Here is a 24,773-nt window from a genome sequence, read left to right as displayed (position 1 = left end):
GTTCAGGGATACTCCGTTGTGGTCTTAACTCATCGTTTAACTTTATCATCAGCACTAGATCCCTGCCAGATGGTTCTGTCAAAAGTCTTTATTAACAATAAAATAATGCGTGCTGACACCTTTAGCCTTCATGACATTCTCTAGTCTCTGTGGAACACTCTCCACCACCTTTTTGTAAATGTCCTCCGATGATTTCTGCTATTCAGCCTTCAAAGCGGCGACCAGTTCAGCTGTTTTATTGGGCAGTCTCTCCTCATAAAGCATGCGATGATCCAATTCATACCAGTGATCCTCTATAGGATTGTTGAGGTCAGGGCCCTGGGCAGGTCAGTTCAACTTTCTGACGCCCATATCTTCAAACCAATATCTCACAATGGCAGCAGTATGACATGAGCGTTGTGATGATTCAGGTATGGGTCGTCCCCGATGTGCTGCCACAACGTAGGTAACACTTTACTGTCCAGGACGTCTAAATAAACAGTACTGTATTCACACTTTTGTCCAAAATAACCAAATCATGAAAACAGTTCGGGACCATCACGCTGCTTCCGGCGATACAGTATCTCAGACTAGTAGACCATGTCCTGTGACTCGTAACTCCAAAGCGCAGCTTTCCATTGATCTATAATTCAAGAACAGAGGTCCTTACACCAAGCTAGATAGCGTCTTGATCAGGGCCGAATTTCCCATTAAGACACCTCCATAAAATTATACCCAGAAATCAAGTATTTAGGAATCGTCTTAGATATGAAGCTAAATTTCCATCCTCACTTGAAATATATGTCACAGAAAATAAAAAATACTCGGCCATGATCATCCGTATAAGCCGTGCAGACTGGGGCCTAAAGCGCCGGGCTCTGGCCCTCATCTATAATGCCATATTTGTGCCAATAGCTTGCTATGGAGCCTCAGTATGGTGTACTAGGGCCTCCCTCGACCGAAATCGCCGTAAACTAGACTCCATACAGCGTTCTATGCTCCTTGCCGTAACAAGGGCGTGCTGTACAGTAAGCACCCCAGCTCTGCAGGTGCTAGCTGGATGTATACCCCTACACCTAGAGGTAATAAGAAGAGGATTATATCAACGATTGAAGAAGAGTATTCCCACCGAAACAGCAGGCAGCACTCTTAACCTTGATAACAACCCCAAACAGGAAAGGAAGAGATTCTCTGAAATTATGTACAGGACCTGGCAAGAGACATGGGACACCACCAACAAAGGATTGATAACCAAAAAGTTCATTCCCTCTATGAACCTCATCAGTCCAAAGCCTCCTCCCTGGTACTCACCAGGCCTCCATACTACATTTCTATTTACAGGCCACGAACCCTTTAAAGCGAAGCTAACATCCCTAGGCATAGAAGAAGATCCGCTGTGTCACTGCGGGGCTGAAGAAACGTGGGATCACGTGATGTATGATTGCCATGAATACGACGAGTTCCGGCTATGGTTTGCCACTAAAATGCAAGAATATCCCCGGAATTGTGAGCACCTGATTATAATGGACGAGCAGCGCTATGCCGCCTTTACAGAGTTTGCGCAGTCTGTCTTCACTGCTAGACGGGTTAGGCACCCAAACACCACCCATTGAAGATCAAAGTAAGAAACTTCCTGGATATGACAGTCCTCTCAGAGAAAGAAAAAAAAAAAAAAAAAAAACACTCCTTTCTTCCTTCGTTCCAGGAGTGACAGAACCTACACCAGCACAGCTCAGCTGCTGCCTTTAGGCCTCCCTAGCCACGCTCCCTTGGGTGGTCCTTTGCCTCCACTCCCTGGCGGGAGGGGGAGTTCATCCCTGGTGTCCTCCCCCCTCGCCACCCCTCTTTTTCACTCTGGTCGGGCATGGGCCTGCTCCACTGACTTGGGGTCATCTTCTCTATGGACCCCGTATCTCTGTCTTTTCCCCCCAGTCTTCAGTCTCCCTCCCCTTCTCTAACTTACAACTAGTGTCTGAATCAACTCCAAATTGTTTGAGCCCTACATCCAAAAACTTAACAACATCAAATCGCCCAACTAGTACTCCCTTTGTTTTGGCTGACCCCTATCTATAGCGTGTTTTTTTTTTTTTTTTTTTTTTTAGGTCCTTGCCACTGAAATCTCAGGAAATTAGGTGGCAGGACCTGCCAGAGTAAATAACTAAGTAGTGTACCTGGTCTGCCTCCACGGGGCGGAGTGGGGCAACGTTGGGTCCCATTAGGGGCCCAGTGGCTTAATGACCAGATGAACAACGGTACACGACACTACACAAATACAAAATCCATATACTTTTAAACCTCTGGCATTGACAGTGTTCTGTTTCACACCCACAATGTATAGCACGCGGAGATGGGGGAAACCCCTGATGCCGTTTGACACTAAATACACTCTACTAGGCACCGTAGGGGCCTCACGCACCACCTGGACAAGGGTATCCCACAGACATGTTTGGGATTCACCACCGACATCATCAATAGCAAGACTATGGAAAAGAAAAAGCTGCATGCTCACCTGCTGCAGATGTGGCAGGATAGATGGGCCACCTCGCAAAAAGGCGAAATCACCAGAAAGTTTCTGCCCAACATTGGCCGGGTTTTTCCGAACTTCCCACCCTGGTTTTCCCCGGGCCTACAAGTTACATACCTACTGACAGGACATGGAGCTCTGAATGCAAAGCTATCCCTACTCGGAATACAGGAAGATCCCACCTGCACCTGCGGGGGGCTGGAGAGCTGGCAGCACCTCATGCATGATTGCCAACTGTATGACGACCTCCGCAGCGCATTCATCACCAAAATACAGTATCTACCATACGGCCAGGAGTACGACATCTTGGACACCAAGGAAGAATATCAGGCTTTCTCTAGCTATGCACTGGCCCTGTTCACAAGATGGAGAGCTCTTATCGCAGCGAACCGCAATCAACCACTGACACAATAAGGAAATGAACAAACCTCGAAGGAAATCATCCCGTGGAAGACGCCTGAATCCAATGGTCTCCGATAATCAAGGCACTAAACCCTGAAGTGGACCTAAAGTTGAATAAATGAGAAATGACTCTATAAACAACATTGACGCAAACACCACATGGATGGGAAATGTCACAAGAAAGACCCCACAAACGCCGACAAGCAAACCCGGACCTTTTGACGGTAAAGACTGCAGAACGGACGGGAACCACCCCATGACCGATCATGCTTCGGTCCGATCGCTCCTGGAAACGGACTAGAACCACTAGCAGCTCCGCTGCCAAATGCTATATGGCGAGCTGAATGGGGTACCCTTACCCTATTCATCTTAAATTCCCTATCCCCGGCAGGAGGGAGAGGAGACATGCTCTGTTTCCTCCCTCCCCTGCCAACCCATCTCTTCGCCTGGTGAGGCATGGGCCTGCCTCACTGACCACCTGGGGTCGCCTTCTCTATCGTCCCCATGCTTCTGCCTTTCCCCCCCCCCCCAGTCTTCAGTCTCTTCCTCCACTCTAACTGTATACCTTATCCATGGCAGGGGGAGATAACTCTTCTTCGTCTCCCCCACCCGCCATCCAAACTCCCCTCTGGTGTGGCATGAGCATGCCATACTGCCTAGCAGGGGTCATGTCCTCTATCGACCCCTTACTTCTACTTCTACCCCCCAGTCTTCAGCCTCCCCTTCCTCCCACTTTTATCTTTCATCTAGCGTATAGCCCACACGTCTAAATTTAATAACAACAAAATTCTGCCCGACCTATTAGGCCTTTTAACACATCTTTCTAGCGTTCAACCCCAACCAGCGATTTGCTAACAGCAATCTCCTTAAGAATTAACGTCAAACGCCTATATATATATATTTTTTTTTTTATTATTATTATTTTATTTTTTTTTTACTTTTATCATTATTATTTTTTATTTTTATTTTTATTTTATTATTATTTTTTTACTTTTATCATTATTATTTTTTAAATTTTTTTTATTTTATTATTATTATTTTTATTATTTTTTTTATTTATTATTATTTTTTTTATTAATTTATTTATTTTTTAGGTCCTAGCCACTGAAATACCAGGAAACTAGGTGGCAGGACCTGCCGGAGCAACTCGTCATGATGCTGGACACCCGGCTAGCCTCCACGTGGCAAGGTATGGGCAACGTCGGGCCCCACCAGGGGCCAGGCGGCCAATAAGCCGGACAAACAATGGGCAGAACAGATCACACTGCACAGACATGACCCACACATTTTCAAGTCTCTGGCTTGACAGTGTACTGTCCTCGGTACAGCGAACATACGCGGAGATGGGAGAAATCCCAGCCGCCGTCTGACACGAACATACCTTATACCTTATAGGCACCGTAGGCATAGTGCATAGTGCCTAGGGCCTACGAAGGAAGGGAAAAATCAAAAAAAACCGCTTCATTCTTTTCACTGTAACTAAAGAAAAACGAGATGAGAAAACGACTGTAGGAGCTTCAATTCAATATGCATACGCTACGCTATCTAGCGACTGTTCTCGAAACCAGAAGAATCAAAGTGACGGTCGCTCCGTCAATTGAGGTGGTTTATCATTTATTATAGTTGGAACTTGAGTCACGTTAATTGACGTGATTCGCAGTCAGAGTTTTTTATCCCTCCCCCATTTTGTTTTAGCACATTTCGGAATAAAAGTGCTTAGGGCCAACGAACACCAAAATCCAGGGCTGGATTTTGGTGTTCGAACACCAAAATCCAGCCCTGGTCTTGATGATTAGTGGTAGTGTCACCCGGAAAAATTCAGTTTGACAGAAAGCGATAGGAGCGAGCCGTGCAAGAATCTTCCGGTTGAAACGCAGGTCAACTTTGTCTAAGCACACAGATGCCTCAGTGACAACGTCGACCTGCATTCCCAGAGGCAAATTCTTGTAAGGCTCTTTTTATCCCAGTATCCACAATATTTTTTTACAAGACGATTTCTGCGGATCCAAATTAGCTTGGGTTCTAACTTCCTTGAATTTATTTAAGCTATCGACTTCTGGTGCATCAACTTCTACAACGACTGATGGAAGTTTGTTCCACCAATCAACTACCCGCTGGCTAAAGGCAAAACTTCCGCACATCTATTCGACAACTGTCTTTCCTCAATTTCAGTTTATGCCCCTTCAGGTTTGTAATCTAAGCAAGAGGAAGAATCCAATCAGCACTGAGCCTGCTCAATCCATTCAAGGCCTTATACACATCAATCAGATCATCTAGCAAGTGCCTTGTCTCCAGACGCTACAATTTGCAGAACTTAAACCTTTCTTCGTAAGAGCACCTCTTTGTTCCCCTCACTAGTCTTGTTGCCTTTATCTGTACTCGTTCTGGCAACTCTACATGCTTCCTAAAATGAGGCTTCCAGTCTTGAACGCATAGTGTGATATACAAGTGGATAATCACCTCCTTATCCCTGCTAGCAAAATTTCTGTATATCATTGACAAGACCCCATGGCCTGCTCCAGTAGCCTGTCTGCACTGTCAGAAAACTCCATATTTGACTGCACAATTACCCCCCAGCCCTTTTTCACTTTCCACTTCCCTGAGTATAGCACCACCCAGTTGGTACTTTCCTCTGGGGTTACTTCTACTCATTTGCAGTACTTTGCATTTGTCAATGTTAAACTTCAGTTGCCACTTCCCAGCCCATCTACTCAACTTTTCTAGATCCTGTTGCGGCAGCACAGTAATGACAGTAGCATACTGTCATTACTGTTATTAACAACCCTGCCATTTTCTTTATCTCTATCCTTTAGGACAGTGGTGTCCAACCTTTTTCGTACGGGGGCCGTATTCAAAGTTAGATTTGTTTCGCGGGCCGCATAGTGTGATTCGAGGGAAAATGTTATCACATTTTCTATATTTTGTTACTCGTAAAAGGAAGTTTCTATTTTCATGTTACCGTTTTTTATTTCCAATCTATATATTAAAAAAATGCAAATTCCCAGCACTTTTATGTGCAACAAATCTATGTTAGTGATTTATTTTTTAGATTTTATTAAAATTATAAAAATATGACTTACTTTTGTTTTTGTTTGAAATATTTTACTTTTGTTTTAAATGCTCATTTTAGAAAATTTACAACCTGAAAAGGATCACTGCTTTTCAATATTAAGGTGAATAAATAAATATAATGATAAACCTAAAATTGAAATATTCGAAAATTTTATTAAGTGCAATACACATTAATATTCACTGGACAAAACTTTACATTTAATGAGATGATTCTGGTTGGACGTTTTTAAATAATTGTTCAAAATTTGATTGCAAATTTGTGACGCCAATCTCAATACATAATGAAGATTATGTCCTGATGTATTTCTCCATTGTCGTCAAAACCTGCGCGCCTGAACTTACTCCTGTTCTATGCCACCTTTATTCACTTTCTTATTCCAAAGATTTTTTTTCCTCCTGCTTGGGAATTTGTTCATATCCAGCAGTACATAAAAAGGATGACAAATCCCTCCCATCCAATTATTTCTACTCTTTCTAAAGTAATGGAGAAATCACTTAACTGTCAACTCTTAAACTATCTAGAAACCTTCCGTCTGATCAACGATCGCCAATATGGATTCCGTCAGATCCACAGGTGACATTCGGGCCTAGTTTAACAATTTATGGACATTTTCAATGGAAAATTTCGGTGAAACACAAGCAGTTGCTCTTGACATCTCAAGGGCTTTCGATCGTGTTTGGCATAAAGATTTCTAAACAAGCTTCCATCTTATGGTTTGCCAACTGTTCATTGTAATTGGTTATCCAGTTTTCTCTCTGACCGCTCACGGAGGATGATGGTAGATGGCTCTCTGTCTTCTAAATTCACTACTAATGCTGGTGTCCCCAAAGGCTCAGTTCTTTTCCTCCATTATTTTCCGTTTGTATATTAATGACCTTCTTTCATTGATCGGAAATCCTATTCATAGTTTTGCTGATGATAGCACATTGCATTCCACTTTCCATTTTGAGAAACCTTGTCCTGCTCAATCAGCTTCAACTTCTCGAAAATCTGCTACCAATTCCTTAAATGCCGATCTTCAGGTAATTCTCCAGTGGGACAAAGACAACTTAGTTGATTTCAACCCTTCTAAAACTCAGTCTTGTCTTATATCTCGCAAAAAGGATTCTTCTGTTCCTATGCTTATCTTTAGTGACACTCCGATTTCTAGGCAAAATGATATATCTCTTTTGGGGATTACCCTGACTTCTAATCTCTCTTGGCATAAGCACATTACAAATATTGCTTCCTCTGCATCTAAAAAACTTGTTCTTCCAAACAGCTGCTCACTCTGTACAAATCGCAAATCCGTCCTACCATGGAATATTGTTCCCACATCTGGGGTGGTGCCCACAAAATCTCTCTCAGGCTTCTAGATGCCATTCAGAAGAGGGCAGTTAGGTTAATTAATGACTCATCTCTAACAGAGTCTCTCCACCCGCTTTCTCATAGACGTACTGTTTCTGCTGCATGCCTCTTCTACAGATACTTCCATGGGCACTGTTCTTTTGAATTGGCTTCTATAATTCCCGCTCTCTCTTTCAAAACAGTCCGAACACGTGCCGCTACAACCAACCAACATCCAATTACTAATTACTATCCAACTTCAAACTCACAGAACCAACTTTTCATCTTCTTCGTTTATTCAATCAACTTCCGTTTTTTGGAACAACCTTCCTCCATAATATCAACAAATATCTTCTTTCGTCTTCTCAACCTTCAACCTGTGCATGGTACTATAGGTTCTCATACCTCTCGTGTTTGGGGTTATCTGTTATTCTGTTTTTTTTTTTTTTTTTTAAATATTTATTTGATTTTACGAGTGAAAAAAATCTGCTTGCAAACATCCGTTGATCTGAACAACGGAGCCATTTTCATGGCATTTTCTTTTATTAGCGGAAAATCTTCAGATGGGAAAGCCTTGTAGAATTCAAATAGTTTATTTTTGCAGTTTATATACATATTTTTGAATCATACTTTGACTTGAAGATCAATAATTTAAGTTGCAATCTGGGATTTGTAGTTTTCAGCCATAGAAGTAAATGGGTTCTCAAACAAAAGCTTATGTTTTTTCATTGCATTTGATATCAGAAAATCGACTTCAAACTTGTCCAAAAGTAATTGTAATAACGAAAGGCAACAATTCTTTGGAAATGTGTTTCTCCTTTAGCTCAGTTCAACATTCAAAGTAAACTAAAGTCTCTTGCTTAACTGGCATTTAAATAATAACAACTTATTGTGAAATGATTTGATGTCACCAAACAAATCAGACCAATTTTCTTTTCCCTTGTAGTTTTAAATTAAGAGCATTTAAATAACTAGAAATGTATGTATGAATTGCAAGATCAAACAGCCACTTCATATTTGATAGTTGTTTTACTGGTTTACCTTTTTCTGTGTTGAAACATTCGGTGATGTTTCAACAGCCACATTAAGGCCATGCGATCTTCTAAAATTTACAGTTGAAATAACCACATTCATAATGTGTGGGAGATCCAATACTTTCCCATAAAGAGCTTCTTGATGCACAATGCAGCGAATTCCGATCGGAGTTTCAGCTCCAATATTTATCATTTTCTTGGTTATCATTTTCTACCCATGAACCTACTGTTTTTACCAATCATATTTTTTGTACCTCCAGTTGTGACTTCTACGAGGTTTTAATCTTAACTTTTCGATAGATTGCAAAAATTTTCAAAAAGATTTTCACCTGTAGTTGTTCCACGCATACTCTCTGGATCAGCTAAATCTTCAACTGGTACAAAATTATCATTAATTCCACGTATTTGAGATGAGGAGTTGGGCTGTGTCATTTACATCAGTATTGTCATCCAGTGCCACACTAAAATATTTCATTTGTTTTATGTTTTCCAGAATTTGTTCGAATAAATTCTTTCCAATATCTTCTACTTTTCGCGTAATTTGTCGAGACAAACTAATGTCTTGTATCATTGTTCGTTTCTCTGGACAAATTTCTTCCAGAACTTTTAACAAACAACGCTTAACAAATTCACCATCATTGAACGGTTTACTTTCAAAAGCGATCAAATGTGCAACTTCATAACTGGCACGTACAGCAGATAAATTTCTTGACTAATACGTTTTCAGTATGTTTTGTTGTTTTCTTAATTCGTTTTGTAACTTTGAAAACTTCTTTTCTCAGCACTCCTTTATGTTGATCATAAGATTAGAATCAGTGTCGTTTTAAATTATATTCTTTAAAAAACACACACAATCTCCTGACACACCAAACACAGCTTTTTCGTGGTAATCAATGAAGAAATATACTTCAGTCCACCTTGGATCAAAAACATGACACTCCAGTCACTGATTTAGTCGCTGATGCTCCTAAAGGAACATCAGCGACTAAAGCCATATTGCTCTGTGCATACTCTTTGTAAATTGAGTATTCTGTGGTCGATTTTCTGTTTGTTTGCTGGACAAACTGAACCATATTGTGAAAAGGGCCATTAAAATTCCTCATGTCATCGACGGGACTCGAACTCAGGAAAGACCTGAGATTCTATCAACTGTGCTACCCACGAGGGCAGCGTGAGTAAGACAAGATTTTTTTTTTCCAGGTTGGGCAACGCATTTAGAAACTTTCGTAACTTCCACGCGTGATTTTTTTCTCCTGGAACGTCGGGTTTTTTGTCCAGCAAAGGCAAATAGGCCTTAGTCGCTGATGCTCCTAAAACTCTTCAACAACAACAACTTCCATGTGCATTAGTATTTTTTTAATGTAACGTGCAACCCAAGTGAAAGTGTTCATTTATACCAATTTCCACGTTTTGCCTTTATCTTAAGTAACGAACATTTCATCGATAATTAAACATGACATTGCTCAATTACAGGAGCATGTAATGTTGTTGAAATTAATCCAGGATCAAAGTAACATCCTCCTCATCTCCGAACAAGCACTACTAATTAGCATATGTTAATCACACGGCAATTATTGGCTTCGTGTAATGCACGACCTTGTAGAAGCGAACCACTTCATTTTGATCTGTAACACGATTCACAGTAATGAGTTCTAGAAGAGAAAGGTAGATGGAGACATTTGATACAAACACGATATTAAAGAAATTAAGGCTAACTTCCAAGGATTTATCATTTGAATGTTACATTGCATATAGCGTAAGATCAGTGCCATTTAAACCGGCTGGCGATTTTATTTAGATTTAAAAACGTGACTTGAATGGCAATGGAAAGTTAAATTGATCGCATTTTACGAAAGTTGCCTAAACAGCTAATTAGTATGGTGGAGTGAATCTTTCACATAAAGTTCTTCTTTCTCTTCTTTTAAATTCAAATTTAAAAGAAGAGGAGTAAGCAGGACAATTTCGCTGATATCAGTATTCATCTTATGGTGTCCCATAAAGCTTTAGAAATACCATAAACATAACTCACATCTTACGGCATCTGTCATGCATGAGATTGTTGTTATAGTGGGGTTCCAGGAGCATTAGAGACTAAGGCCTTATTGCTCCGTGGCTTCGTGTATACTGCCTGTAAATTGCGGGTGTTCTGTGGTCGATTTTCTGTTCGCTGGACAAAAAACCCGAGTTTCCGTTAGAAAAAAACCATGCTACCCTCGCCTGAGACCGACTAACTCAGCCATGTTGTGAAAACGACACATAAAAATTCCCCATGTCATCGATGAGACTCGAACTCACGTCTTTTCTACCTGGTGTAGGGAGGATAGCAATTCTACCAACTGTGCTAAGCACGAGGGCGATGCATGAGGAGTGTGAGTGTTAAGCTTCAAAGAAATTAAGGCTACGAGGCGCCAGTATTGTGTCTGTAAGTTACGTGTTCTGTAGCTTGCTTTAGTTAGGAAAAAACTTTGGTTTCTCATTTTGATTAGGTGCGTACACATCGAGTTCCACTAAACCTTGCTGTGAGGTCTAATACTCCCTTTAGATTCAGGGGGTATGAGCTGTTGGGTTTGAGCCTTGTGTGTATGTACTGGTCTGAGTCTTGTTCACAAACAGCACTTCATGCTTATCATATAAGTATTTTAATAGTTTCTGTATTTTTGTGTAATCTTAATGGCTTTTGTTTTCCATGATTCTTCTTAGCTCAAATTCCCAGGTATGTTGTAGGTTTGTCAGTTGCGAAGTATAACGAATAAATGTGTTCACAGTTGTTATCCATCGTGCACAAGCTAGTCTAACAAGATTCTTTCTTAACAAATCCGCTGAGCAATTTGCCGTTTTCAACGGACCATCTCCCACATCTTCTAGAATTGCGTTTACAATTTTAGCAACTCATCTATCAGACACTTCTGCCTTGTCGCAAAGCTTCTGCAAACGCTGTTAACGACAATCTCATTTGAGATGAGTGTTTTGCATTTTGATTTTGAGGAGCTCTGTTTATCACTAGTTTCCACATCTTCCAGATCTTTCAACTTGTAGAAAGATGTGTAAACTGTTAATCAATGTTATATCCAGAACCTTTCTGGATATAACGAAGTCATTATCAACATCAGGTTCAGACAGTGTCATTCTCACCAGGTTAGTCATCAGCACATTTTGTCTTGGTTGAACGCGACTATATTTCGACAAGCTTCTTCATCGTTAGAATTTTCGTTGGTGGAGATGTCGATTGAGTCTATTATCATGTTTTTTGTCGCTTCTTTAATCTAAGAGGAAAATTCTCTTTTTTGGTAATTTACGATCTTTATTGCAATCACAGAAAGAACATTTGAATCCTTGTGGGAACAAATATCGCAAGGCCTCCGTAGCCGAGTGGTCTATCGCAGGTGTACAAAAGTGCACGCGCTTTGAGTGTCCGTGGTTCAAGTCCTGCGATTATTAAATACCAGTACAATGGCGTTGTATTCTCTCTCTCTCCCCCCTCTCTGACCTTATGTGGTCGTCCCTGAGTATAAACCGAAAAATGCATCATTTATCTTTTGCTACTTTTTCTTGTTGAATGTCACTTCGTATGGACACGAGCCAAAACCTTGATTACCACTTGCACCTGGCGTGGCATTGACTCCAGGAGACCGCAGAAGGTGTCCACAGGTATCTTGGACCAGCTGAACAGAAGGACGTCCCAGAGTTCTGCAACGCGATATAATGAAGTGAACAGGCGAAGCATCCTATAAATGTTCGATAGGATTGATGTTGGGGGAATTTTACAGGCAAAGTAGCACACAAAATACTTGGACATGATCCTCCAACCATGCTTTCACAATGCGGGCTTTGTTGGATGGGGCCGTTCTCTTGTTGAAAGAGCCCAGTGCCATCTGAATACACGGTCACCATGAATGTCGGAAACAATAACGAGATAGGAGCTGCAGATTAAAGTGTGCCAATGGGGATGAAGTGATGTTCGTGAAAACATCCCCAAAACCGTGATACTACCACTGCCTGCTTTCATACAACTGTGCAGTCTGGTTGCAGCTGTTCACCTGCTTGCTCAAATAGGCGACCGTCCATCGACAAGACTGAGCTGGAACCTCGATTCATAAGGCCAGGCGACTCTTTGCTCAGTCTTCCAATGTCCAGGAACGATGCTCCCGTACCCACTTCAGGCGGAACTGTCGATAATAGTCGGTAAACATGGCCATATGAACAGGTCGGCTACTCTGTAGAGCGTCCGCTCGAATGTGTGCTCGAAACGTTTCTCTGTGCGTTCAGGTTGTAATCTGCCATTAACTGAGAGATTGTGAACCGTTGTCCGAGCACGTGTCAGCCACCGTTCACCACAACTGTCACAACTGGTCACCTCGTTTCGGCACGTTGGGTTGTTTCTCCCCTTCCCCTTAGGACCATTCACACCTTGACTAAGGCAATCCTCGAAGAGCTGACAATGCTTGCGGTTACTGGCCCCACCTTCTTAGCGGAGCAAATCATTCCCCGCCAAAACTCCTACAGGTCCTTCCCTTTCTCCACTGCAAGGGCTTCGTACTAATGAACTGACAGGCACTATGTGCCGTCTCTATATATGCTTCGCCGGTCGGTGACGTCACCACTAGGTGCTGTGGGATAATGTTTTGGCTCGTGAGTGTACATATAGAGAAAATGTACAGAACTGGTGGCTGAGTGGCAATAGTACTTTATCTTTAGTTTGACATCGGATCGAATCCCTCTATTGTTATTATTTTTTTTATATTTTTGATTCCTGTCGATTTGTAATCACCTATCAAGAGTCATGATCGATTATTTCGATCATGACTCTTGATAAACTTTTTTGCGTTCATTCGATTTCAAAGAAGAGTTTAAAGTAAAACGTCAGTGAATTGAAAGAATGTTTCAAGGCTCTGAACCCAGGATTCTTTCATGATCCGCTCTAAATAAGCCAATGTTTTTTGGGTGTCTACAATCTACCAGAGGGGTTAATTACTTAATTTCTAAAAGATAAGCAGCCGGCTGTATCAGGGACTGGGATCTCCCGTTGTGGCCAAATGGCTATATTTAAGAGAACTGATGCGTATGTGTGTGTGTGTGTGTGTGTGTGTGTGTTCGTAATGGGTTAATCATGACTGCGCAAAAAGTATTTTTCATGACTGTTGTAATGTTTGCCGCAGGTGAAGATAACTATCTGTCTGCCTCTCTCTTCGCTTCTGTGGTATGTAGACAGCCATACTGAAATTATAATTGTGATTATACTCTTTTATTTATTTCTTTTTCAATACTGTTTTTGAAAAAGAATACATTTTATTGCCGTTAGGTGACCGACTTCAGAGTTGGCATACAACTAATTTTTTTTATATATAATTTCTGTAAAATCGATTCCAAACGTTGGCAACCCTGTACGCCCCCTGTAGACTAAAACTTGAGGGTAATTCACTCATATAAAGGAAAATGTTTCCTCAATTTGTATGCCATCAGAGAACGGAAAGAGTTTTCTAACTCTTTCTCAATGCATACAAAGGAACAGAATCTTAAATGAAAAAGGATGGCTGCAGAGTAGATGTGTGAAGATTTGTTTTCAGCAAAGAGTAATTGGATGTTGAGACAAGTTAGAATCTGATGTTGTGGAAGTGGGTAACTTGAATAAATTTAAGTAAGAATTAGACACAGCCTTTTTTACTATTATTATTTTTTATTTTTTGGCTGACGTTGTTGTTGTAGGGTTTTAAGAGCATTAGCAACTGAGGTCATATTGCTCAGTGTATATTGCATGCGTTCTGAGGCTGATTTTCTGTTTGCTGGAAAAACTCGAGTTTCCGGGAGAAAAAACCATGCTGCCTTCGCCTGAAACCGCCTAACTCGGCCATTGTGATAAAGACCCCATAAAAATTCCTGGCGTCATCGACGGGACTCCAACTGAGGTCTTTTTTTTTTACCCGGCGTGGGCAGGACGGAGACCTTTCCAACTGTGCTACCCATGATGGCATTTGGCTGACGATTCAGACGCACCAACACTTGCACACTATTCTGATCGTTTTCGAATCTTCCCAATTTTTTTTTTTTTTTTTAAACCCTCAAACACAAAATGTATCAAAATCTGTAGTATTTAGTACTTGCATGGGTTGAAGGAGTTGGGGAGAGATGGAGGGAGAGATGCCGGAAACTGCTCTGTTGTCTAAACATGGGTTTCACCACTTCGTCTCCAATAAGCAAAGTGGTGGTGTTGCACAAATTGTGGTATTTACTTAATGGAACCAATTTCAAACAGCTGCTTTTTGCTGATCTGCGTATTTTACCTTGAGTCGAAATCATATATTTCATATTTATATTGATAAGTGTCCTTTCACGAGCTTATATGCTGATCGCTGCCCTTCCCCCAACAGTTATTACAAGGTTGTATAATACTCAGAACAGGCAATTTTGTTTGGGAGATTGCATAATCGGGATTTCCAACCAACCATAAATTTCGGAGAGTCCATAGAATAACACTAATAAGAACTTTTTCAGAGGTTTAAAGATTATGTTCCACATTTATCTTTTCAATGATCCTTACTTTTAAACATAAATAACAGCTATATTTATAAATAACTGATTGAATTAATCAATCTTAAACCATAAAAAGAAGTCAATAAGGAACCAACTGAGGTAATTAAACAACGAAAACCTATTTTGACCATGGGAAGAGCCCGTGCAACCCTTTGAAGCTGCCTGAAAGAACTAAAGAAATTCATCATCAAAGACAAAAGCAGATTCCCCAATAAGAAATAACCACAATCACCAAATAATAATAATAAGTTAGTTTTCGTGGTTTAATTAATTTGGTTGGATGGTTCGCTGGTGAATTATTATTTTTCTTTTCCTAATATGAAATGTTAACTTTGGCCATTAGGTGGAAACATGGTCTCCACTCTTCTATTTGGAAAATATTTTGATCCGAAGAGCATTAGTATATTTACAAAAGTGGACTTATTTTGTTTTAACGAACAAGAAAAAACAAACGTGATTACAAATTGCCTAATCTCTCTCTCTCTCTCTCTCTCTCTCTCTCTCTCTGTCTGTCACGTGCTATTTCTTAAATAGGTCGTTTAGATTGTCTTGCCTACAGGTAAGAAAAAACATACCCATCCAACAGCGTGGTAACATCCTTGAAGAAATGCAATTCTCGCCAAGACAGCCTAAAACGCCCTCTGGATATTTCGTAGTGTTAATAGCTGAGAAATGATGTTTGGTGATGTATGTCCTGATCAAAAGGACATAATGATGACTGCTAATAGAGGTATTTGTTATGATAAACGGCAGGACATTGGCCAAACCAGCCTGCAGTTCTGTTTTTCTTCTATCTCGCTATCTGCTGAATAACACGAGCTGCATAATTAGAAGAGAGAGGTTGCCCAATGGATTAACGAAAAACCTGGTATCCTTCTGCCACGAATGCTACTGGTTTCTAGATATTTGCTCACTAGATGGCACTATCCGACGGTATGATGTGCAAATATACTTATTATTATTAAAATATAAAAATAAAATAATGTATTACTTGTATAAATAAACAAATTAAATAATATAAATAATAATAATAAATAACGTAATATAAATTCTTTGTCCCACAGCTAAAAGTGAGTGAGAATTATCTATTTTTGTTACCAACTTCAGGCTTGTATGCTGTATCAGGAATCATAAACTCTGGAATAACGTAAATCTAAATAGTGGAGTGAAATCTCGAGCTAAGACGGAGTACTAAAAAAATAACTTACCATGGACAAACTGGAGCAATGTGACATTAAGGGCAAGTTACTGCTATGGCTAAAGGGATGGTTAAGTTGAAGAAGACAGAGTTGTTCTCAATGGGCACTGCTCTTCGTGGACTAATGTTATTAATGGAGTTCCCCAGGGTTCAGTGCTGGGTCCATTGTTGTTTTCAATATTTATCAATGATATTGACGAAGGTATATCAGGCTTAATGTCTTTAGTTTGTAGATGATACAAAGGTTGGCAGGGTGGTTAACGACAATCATCAGGGTGAGCTACTGTAACAAGATCTAAGAAAATTGGGTCCATGGGCTGAGACATAGCAGTTTAACATTGACAAATGCGAAGTACTGCATATGGATAGCAGTAACTCCAGAGTAACTTCTCAACTGCGTGGTACTACACTCAGGACAGTGGAGAATGAAGAAGACCTGGGGATAATTCTGCAGGCAGACATGAAATTCTCAGAACGGTGCAGACATGCTGCCAGGATAGCTCATGGGGTTTTGTCAATGACCCATCATGAGGTTTTGTCAACCAACGTTGGCAGAAGTTTTCTTTCAGCCAGCGGACGGTTGATTATTGGAACAGGCTTCCATCCGTACTTGTGGAAGTGGATGGCTTGAATAAATTCAAAGAAGAACTAGACAAATTCTTGGAGGAGGATGGATGAACATTTTTTGGCTGATGCTATATAACCTTGCTTTTTTGCATCATTTTTGTCAATACTACTACTACTACACTGGTGTGCAAAATTTAAGGACCAGTCAGGTTTTCACCTGTAGCTTCTCATAGGAGTGGCCTGGATATGTGAAAAGCATATCAAAGGAACCTCGTGAGGTACAGAAATGATGAAGGAAACAACAACGGAAACAAAACGGTACAGAGGGACTTTATTCAACAATGGCAACATAGCACTGGCCGCCATGATACAGATGCATCACTGCCAAAGATGGAACAAAGGGAAGAGGTGGTCCTCAATAGGAGATATAGCCACCCCTAATATCGATGCAGGCTTTGCACCGCCTGTCTATACTTAGAACAATGTTGTTGATAAGTTCTTGCGGTAATACAGATGCATCACTGCCAAAGATGGAACAAAGGGAAGAGGTGGTCCTCAATAGGAGATATAGCCACCCCTAATATCGATGCAGGCTTTGCACCGCCTGTCCATACTTAGAACAATGTTGTTGATAAGTTCTTGCGGTAACATCGTCCATTCCTCTGTCAGCGCCATTCTTCAGCTGGTGAACATTTTCTGGTGGGTGTGTACGTGCTGCTAGCCGTCTCTCCAGAGTGTCCCATATGTGTTCGATGGGATTTAGATCGCTGGAACGGGCAGGCCAATCCTTACGAACAATGTCCTCACTTTCCAAAAGCATATCAACAGCTACAGTGCGATGGGGCGTCGCGTTATCATCCATAAACACGAACTTGGGGCCAATGGCACCTCGGAACAGACGCACATGGGGAAGGATTACCTCAGTACAGTAGCGTGCCCGGTTACAGTATCGCCTTCCAGTATCTGGAGTTGTGTACGTCCATCCAAGATAACGCCTCCCACAGACGAGAACACCTCGATCGCCATATCGATCCCTTTCAGTGATGTTTGCGGGGTGATACCGTGTGCAAACTTCTCCCCAGATTAGTGGACGTCCAGAATCGCTGCTGAGACTGAATCTACTCTCATCAGTAAAGAGTACCTAAAGTAAAGATTTTTTGGTTGTAACCTTTAGAAATAGTGTTGGTCCTTAAGTTTTGCACGCCATTGTACTAAGAGAGTGGGAGAATCAGTAAAATTATTAACGAGATTGTAAACAAAATAAAAACCATGCAAATCCCGTTGAGAATGAGAAAGCAAATTGTACTGAGCGGACAAAGTGCAGTGTAACCTGTACTATGATAATGTCCTCCAAAACGGATTATGAAAAAAAAAAAAATGCTATATAGTAAAATTAGTAAATTAGTAGGGCTGAAGTAATGACCACCAAAAAAAAAAAATTGTACAGTTGAAGAAAAATTAAAAGATTATCAAAAGAGGAATGGCGAAACAAAATGCGTCGAACGATATGCGGTTGGATGAAAGAAGAAGAAAATTTGTGTTCATTCGTAGAATCCGTAGAAGATGAAGTAGACCTCCAGAGAAAGAAAACTAGACATTCTGAAAACAGTGATGTGGACCACCACTGTTCATACAAGTGGTTTCTACAGAAGTATACTGAAGAGTTCCAATAAATCGGGTAATTTTGAAGGCACAGGCACTTAAACTTCCCAAGCTACTTGGTAGTGATAATGACACATTTAAAGCTTCCAAAGGGTGGCTTTGGAGATGGAAGGCTCATCATGGTTAGTCTTGTAGGCGAATCTGCATCTGGTGAAGTTACAGAAGTGGAATCTTTTCCTGGATGTCTGTGTAATGTGATTCAAGATGGTGAACTCACAGATGAACAGTTATACAACTGTGACAAAAAGGCGTGGTATTATAAATTCCACTAGTCACTGGATATTAAAAAGTCACCCAACTAATCGAACATGAAAATTAAGAGAGAGAATTACTGTGTTATTGTGCGCAAACCAGAATGGAAATTACAAGCTATAGACCTTTTACATGCAATTAGATTTGAGAACCTGTCCTGATAATAAGAAAATAAAATAACCAGATTAACAACGTATATTAATTAAAAGTGAAGATCCATTAAAAAACTAAAGAAAAAAATTAAATTTTATTTTATTCATGTGAGCATCTGTAAAGAAAAAAATTATTGTTGTTTATCTCAAGCAGCAATAATAAAGTTACTCTTTATCAGCAAACAAAACATGTTAGCTTCTATTCGGAGAGAAAACTCGAATTCTTTATGAATGAATGGTGGAGGGGGATAACTAAATAAGAATCAGCGCAGTGCCAAATACAAAACTGGTCCATTATATCTGTTGTACATGAACATCGTAATTAGTGAGTGAACTTGCATAATCCGTTCCAATACCCCAGACATTTGTTTAAAAGACGTGCCTGATGGCTGAAAAGAATATGTCCAACCCTTTTGACCGGGAATATCAAAGTGGATGGGTTAAGATTAAAAAGCTTCTACTACTTGAAGAAGCTGCATATAACGAATTGGGAGCTGCTTTTCCACATTATTATCTTAAAGGTATTTACTGAAGGAGCAAAATGTGAAGAGGCCACAAAAAAGCAAAGAAAAAAAGAAATCTGAATAGTATTTTAAGTGACAACCACAGCTGGGTCAAGTTAGATCTGATGCGGAAAGGTCGCCGATTTCTGACTTCCGGAATGCGGACGATATATTCAAAGACACCGCTTCTGATTCCAGAACGTGTTTTGATAAGATGAAGGAGAATTCTTCGAGAGACAGCTGGGGGATGTTTATTCATCGTCGAGGAGAAAAGTTAGCAGGCGTTTGTTCTTTTTATTCGTTCCACTTGAAATTTAACTTTTAGAAAGTAATTTTACATCACTCCCAGAAGGTCGATAACCACTTCCAAGCAGGACTCTTTGCTTATGAATATTACTAAGGTAAGGTTGAGGAACTGGATGTTATGTTATCAATATGGCTCATTTGGATCTTATTATCGTGTAATTCTATCAGAGAAAATGTCAAAGCTACATTTCTCATTATTTATCAGAACTCTATCCACCATTAAGTACAAATGCTATTTGGTAATCCAAACAATGCTTTGCGTGCGAAATGGGTTTCCTCAACCCGCACCATAATTCATCACTCGTTGTATAATATTACATCTGTACTGAAGATAAACACTCAATGGCTCCACTGCTCGAAGGAAAAGTTATACTGATTGCGGAAACAAAAAATTAATAGGACTTGTCACCGTGACATGCTCATGACTAAGGAAATAAATCACCGTTAATCGCCGGGTAACATAAAAAATATAAAATGAAATATCAATCACACACCCAATTACTTTCGTGAGCCTACCTAGGAATCAAGTCCCACCAAAGCTTGTTAAGACAAACAGATGTTAGGCTTCGTTGCCACTTACTATTAAACATAACTCCCTCTAAGTCCTAGTGAACTACTGAAACATCACGTTCTCTTCGAATGGCACGCACAAGAGTGAACTCGTGGTTCAGCGCCCCCAGATAGGTCAATTAGAGATGGAATATTAAAAAAAAAAAAGCAGAAACTGCACTTCCCCACAAATGTAGCCCAATTTTATTTTGTCCGTTAAATCAAATTAATAGGAGTATTATACGAGTACGTTAGCTTATTTCTCTGGGTAGCAATTAAAACTTTATGTTTATAGTTTATGTTAAGGTGACATTTGACTGACTGGGCAATGATCTTTGACCCGATTTCATTGAGACACTAATAGACAACAACTCTTTGCATATCGAGTTTTAACACGGATTCAGCATGTAGTCATCGTAAAACAGGTTCCACCAAATAAACTGATTTCATAAACAGATGCCAATGCATGGGCATCTGTTTATGAAAATATTTCTGCGTTCTTCCACCAGAAAACCAATTTTTAATTGAGCAAGTGCTGTCAGTATTCATAGAAACTGTCAAACCCCTTTCTCATCTGTTTCACATTAGTTTAATAAAATCATTAGGGTTCCATCCAGCTTACCAATGTCGTATTATTCTCCAAAAACAAAGTTATCCCGTAGTACGATTTGTAATAGGGAATATTGTTCCGTTGAAAAACATAAACTTGCGTCTTGCTTCACATCACAATAGCAGAGTGATCGCAAGTTGGGCACCACACCCAAGTTCTTCCATCAGATGAAAACAGGGCATGCCGAGATTCGTCACTCCACAGAATCCTTTCCCACTCGCTTAGTTTCTGGGAACGTGGGACTATTATACTCTTCGCTGTACATTAACTTTTGTGATGAGAAAGTGTGCCGATTTTCTAGACAACAAGATTAATAAGTATGTTCCGTCAACAAGATCGAACACACTCATTAATCTTCGGTGTTCATTCTTGGTGTGGTCGGTTGCCATCCACTTACTTCCAATATTCCATATGGAGGTCATCTGGTTGTTGAGAAACTTAGATCTCCATGGTATGCTTAAGTGTTACCATTTATCTGTTGAAATTTGCAAAGCTCCTTTACGCGTGGCCTTATGTAGCTTCCTTTATACGTCTGTTCCATCGAACTACCGTTCAGTATATGCATAACCAATAACTTAAATAAAATGTACTTCTGTCCGGTTATATACTTATGGTAACGCATAATACACTGGTGTGCAAAACTTAAGGACCAACACTATTTCTAAAGGTTACAACCACAAAATCTTTACTTAAGGTACTCTTTACTGATGAGAGTAGATTCAGTCTCAGCAGCGATTCCTGACCAGCTAATCTGGCGAGAGGTTGGCACACGGTATCACCCAGCAAACATCACTGAAAGGGATCGATACGGCGGTCGAGGTGATTATTTTATTTTATTTTCCATAACCAGAAAATAACCACAATAACTTAATAAGGGATTATAACGTGTGTATATAAAATAAATGCTCGTATTGCCAAATTGAAAATTCGTGTTATCTCGCTTCAAGCCACAGAATATCTGAGACTATTCCTGGGCTGAATACATCAATGTGCTCTTGGAATTAATTCAGTGGACACCATTCTGCAAACACCTACTGTAATATTTCAATGGGGGTCAGAGTGGCATAATTACTGAATTATTTTGCCTGCTTCTAGGCTTGAAGGATTCAGCAAGAATTCAGCACAAATAGCAACTGGACACCTGCATATTTTTTTTATATTGTACCATCAAAAAATCTTTTTAATGGTACAATATAAAAGAAAAATAATTAATTTTTTTAAACGGAAAAAATAAATTTTCTGTTTACACTCTTGGAGAACCACATAAGGTCAGAGGAGTTGAAAAACGTTTACGTGACAATGGTCCAGGGCGTTGCACTTTTGCTGCAATGACAAAAAGAAAAAAAACAGATTAATTTCTAATATGGCATCCTATGATAACTTCCCATTGGAAGCACTAAGCTCAACGTCTCGACGTACTTACTGTAATTAGTTAATCTACTTATAGTAATGCAGTTGCTTTTATACCCGTTTCTGACAAGCGGATGACAGGTATGGTTCATTCTTCCCAAATCCCAAGATTTTCCAGGTACTTGTGGCAATATAATGTTCGAATTTATGAAAGGGTAAGCTAAAGTTGGATATCACCTGGACTATTGTATTTTTTCAGGCAAAATCTTGGTTAATAACCATTCACAGTTTCAATATCCCTTGTTGCATTGCCTCCTAGCTACTTACGATATGCTGAGGAGACGAAAATTAAATCCTGATTCGATAATAATAATTGATCGAAGGAGTTTTAACACAGAAGAGACTTTAACCAGTAAGAAAGCGTTTGCGAACTACGCTACCCTTAAATGTAAACACAAGATCTTGCTTCATAAGTTAATGATGTCATTGCCGATATTACAATAGCGTTCTCCTTAAGTAATACAATTTCCTTCAGCAAAGGAGCAATTAATAATTAGTCACATTTCTCAGTTGAGAAATAGAAATAGAATCAAAATAATATATAAAAACACAAAATTAAAATCGCAATTATTTTTGCAACAATTTCTTAAAAAATATGAGTGCAAGTGAAGACCCAGTTGTTGAAATTTTGGCAGCTCTCCGCTGGTAGGACTACATGGATCAAAGCGCATAAAGGTCCTGGATGGAGCACATTGAAAAACACTGCTGGTTATACAGAAAATAGAGTCTGACCAAGATAATAATACAGTACAGGATATTTTTAATAATAAAAGAATACAACCGTGAACGGCAGAATATTTTAATTAGGTTTTAAGTTCGAGAACATAAAAAAGTCACAACATATAGTTGGCAAAGTACGTGGGGAAACAAAAAACAGTATGCCGTCCAAAATACAGTATGGAGCTCAGATAATTTCATCTTTGGACAAATGACAGTTATTGTATACTGCATCATTAGAGAAATTATCTACAGTGATGTTGAACTTAATATCAACAAGAGTTAAAAAAGAACACCAGATAATTTTGCTTGTCTATCCATTCTGTGGATCGCTTGGATATTAAAAAGAAAGGGAGCGATATGTTTTTATTTTATATATTTCTTCTCCATCACAAATGATGGCAATTATCTTTAAAGAGAAATCTTACGTGTGACAATTTAAAAGTTCGAAAAAAAAATCGCCATCAGACCAGGGAAATAAATATTAATTTGTTCCTGGAAATATTAATTTTCTTCGGAGAAACATAACTTCCATATCTGCAACATTCTCTGTGTAATCCTCTCCTCTTTGATATTTTCGAAGAGTCCTAACGCCATTTGAAAGATTTATTTATAAAATGCGCTCACAAAAAAGGTGTTAACTAGGGATGATGACCTGTGAAGGCAGACTTATGGATTAAACTAAGAAACAATAATTATACCATGTCTGTAGAAATACACCAATGAAAATCAAGTTACTCGATGAATATTAAAAAGAAAAAAGAAATGAATATTGTATTAAAAGTAGACCATAATCAACGCCGTTAATGTAGATGCCCTGGAAGCCTGTTAGGGGACCGTCTCTGTAACCTTTCTTCGACACTTATGACAGGCTGAGATTACAGTAAATGCACTAGCAACGGGCGTCAGACACGAACTGCGTTGCGTTTTTGATGAAGGGCTTTGGCTGTTAATGAACTTCATCCTGTTGAAGGACAGACTCTAGAACGCCAAACCATTAGCAATTTTGGCCATTAAGGGCTGGCTCATCATTTCGCCGTTAAAATGCGAACAGAGGCGAAAGGTCCTGGAGAAACTACGTTGATTGATCGCTAGGCTACAATAATAATGAAATTCCTTTGGTAGCGACAAATTATTACGTTATCAACCATGACAATCCGTTACATTTACTTCTAACTACTCAGGCGTCCTTTTTGTGGTCCCGCTAAAAATCATGCAATTAAACTGCACCGTTAACATGTAAAAAAATGATGGAAAACTCAAATCAATAAAATCTTAATCGAAAAAATTGTCAGAGCAATTGCTAATCCATCTGAAGAATGTGAGTCAAATGACTTTAACACCAGCTAGTATTTCAAATGCACCCCAAAAAGAATTCGAAAGAATGATAATTTGAAAATATGAGTTGCTTCTTCCGCAAACATTAACGATCCTGTACACCTACACTACAAAGTATGTATTACGATTCAGCGATAGTGAACTTGACCCAAATTGTGGCTTCTTCTGATTCTGGGAATATTTATAAACCGTGTCGCTCAGATATGAATGATAATCAACCTGAAGTATTGACATCTGCTGTTATTAAGGCATAATAAATTCTAATTCACTTACCCAAACAGGACAGATCACTAACCTTTTCTCCATACCGATTGTGTGCTTCTTGTTGCTGAACGTTAGTCCTGGGTGTGAAACCTGTAGCTTCCTCATTTCCTTTTTATAGGAAACCTTGTTTAGACTGAGCAATCTTGCAACGGTTGGGTGGTCGAAGCACCGAAATTCCTCGTAGGGGTCCTTAACGAAGGCTAATAAGCTTGCTCTCGGAACTACACTCTGAGCATGTGTAGAATAGGAAAAACTGTTGACTCAAATCCTAATTCGCATCAAAGAATGGCCCGGATGTAAGTTTGCAGAATATAAATATATATATATATATAATAAAAGGAGTCCAGGGATGTGTGTCGTGATAACCTATTTTTAATTC

At 39.7% G+C, this 24,773-nt stretch overlaps 1 protein-coding gene across 1 annotated transcript in view; it reads right to left on the bottom strand.

Moving 5' to 3' along the window:
- The window catches only part of LOC150076667 (uncharacterized), a 93,773-nt gene extending 69,242 nt beyond the window's left edge, over positions 1 to 24,531 (bottom strand). The window contains exon 1 of the mRNA XM_090386599.1: positions 24,426 to 24,531. Coding sequence (XP_090242725.1) covers positions 24,426 to 24,499 — 74 coding nt within the window. The 5' untranslated portion in view covers positions 24,500 to 24,531. The remainder of the gene's footprint in view (positions 1 to 24,425) is intronic.
- Positions 24,532 to 24,773: the final 242 nt, after the last annotated feature.

This window comes from Mastigoproctus giganteus, chromosome 12, assembly GCF_048544385.1.
Source record: "Mastigoproctus giganteus isolate SK-2022 chromosome 12, ASM4854438v1, whole genome shotgun sequence".
NCBI lineage: Eukaryota > Metazoa > Arthropoda > Arachnida > Uropygi > Thelyphonidae > Mastigoproctus > Mastigoproctus giganteus.
The sequence above is the reverse complement of the archived record's forward strand: the minus strand, read 5'-3'. Positions and strand labels throughout refer to the sequence as shown.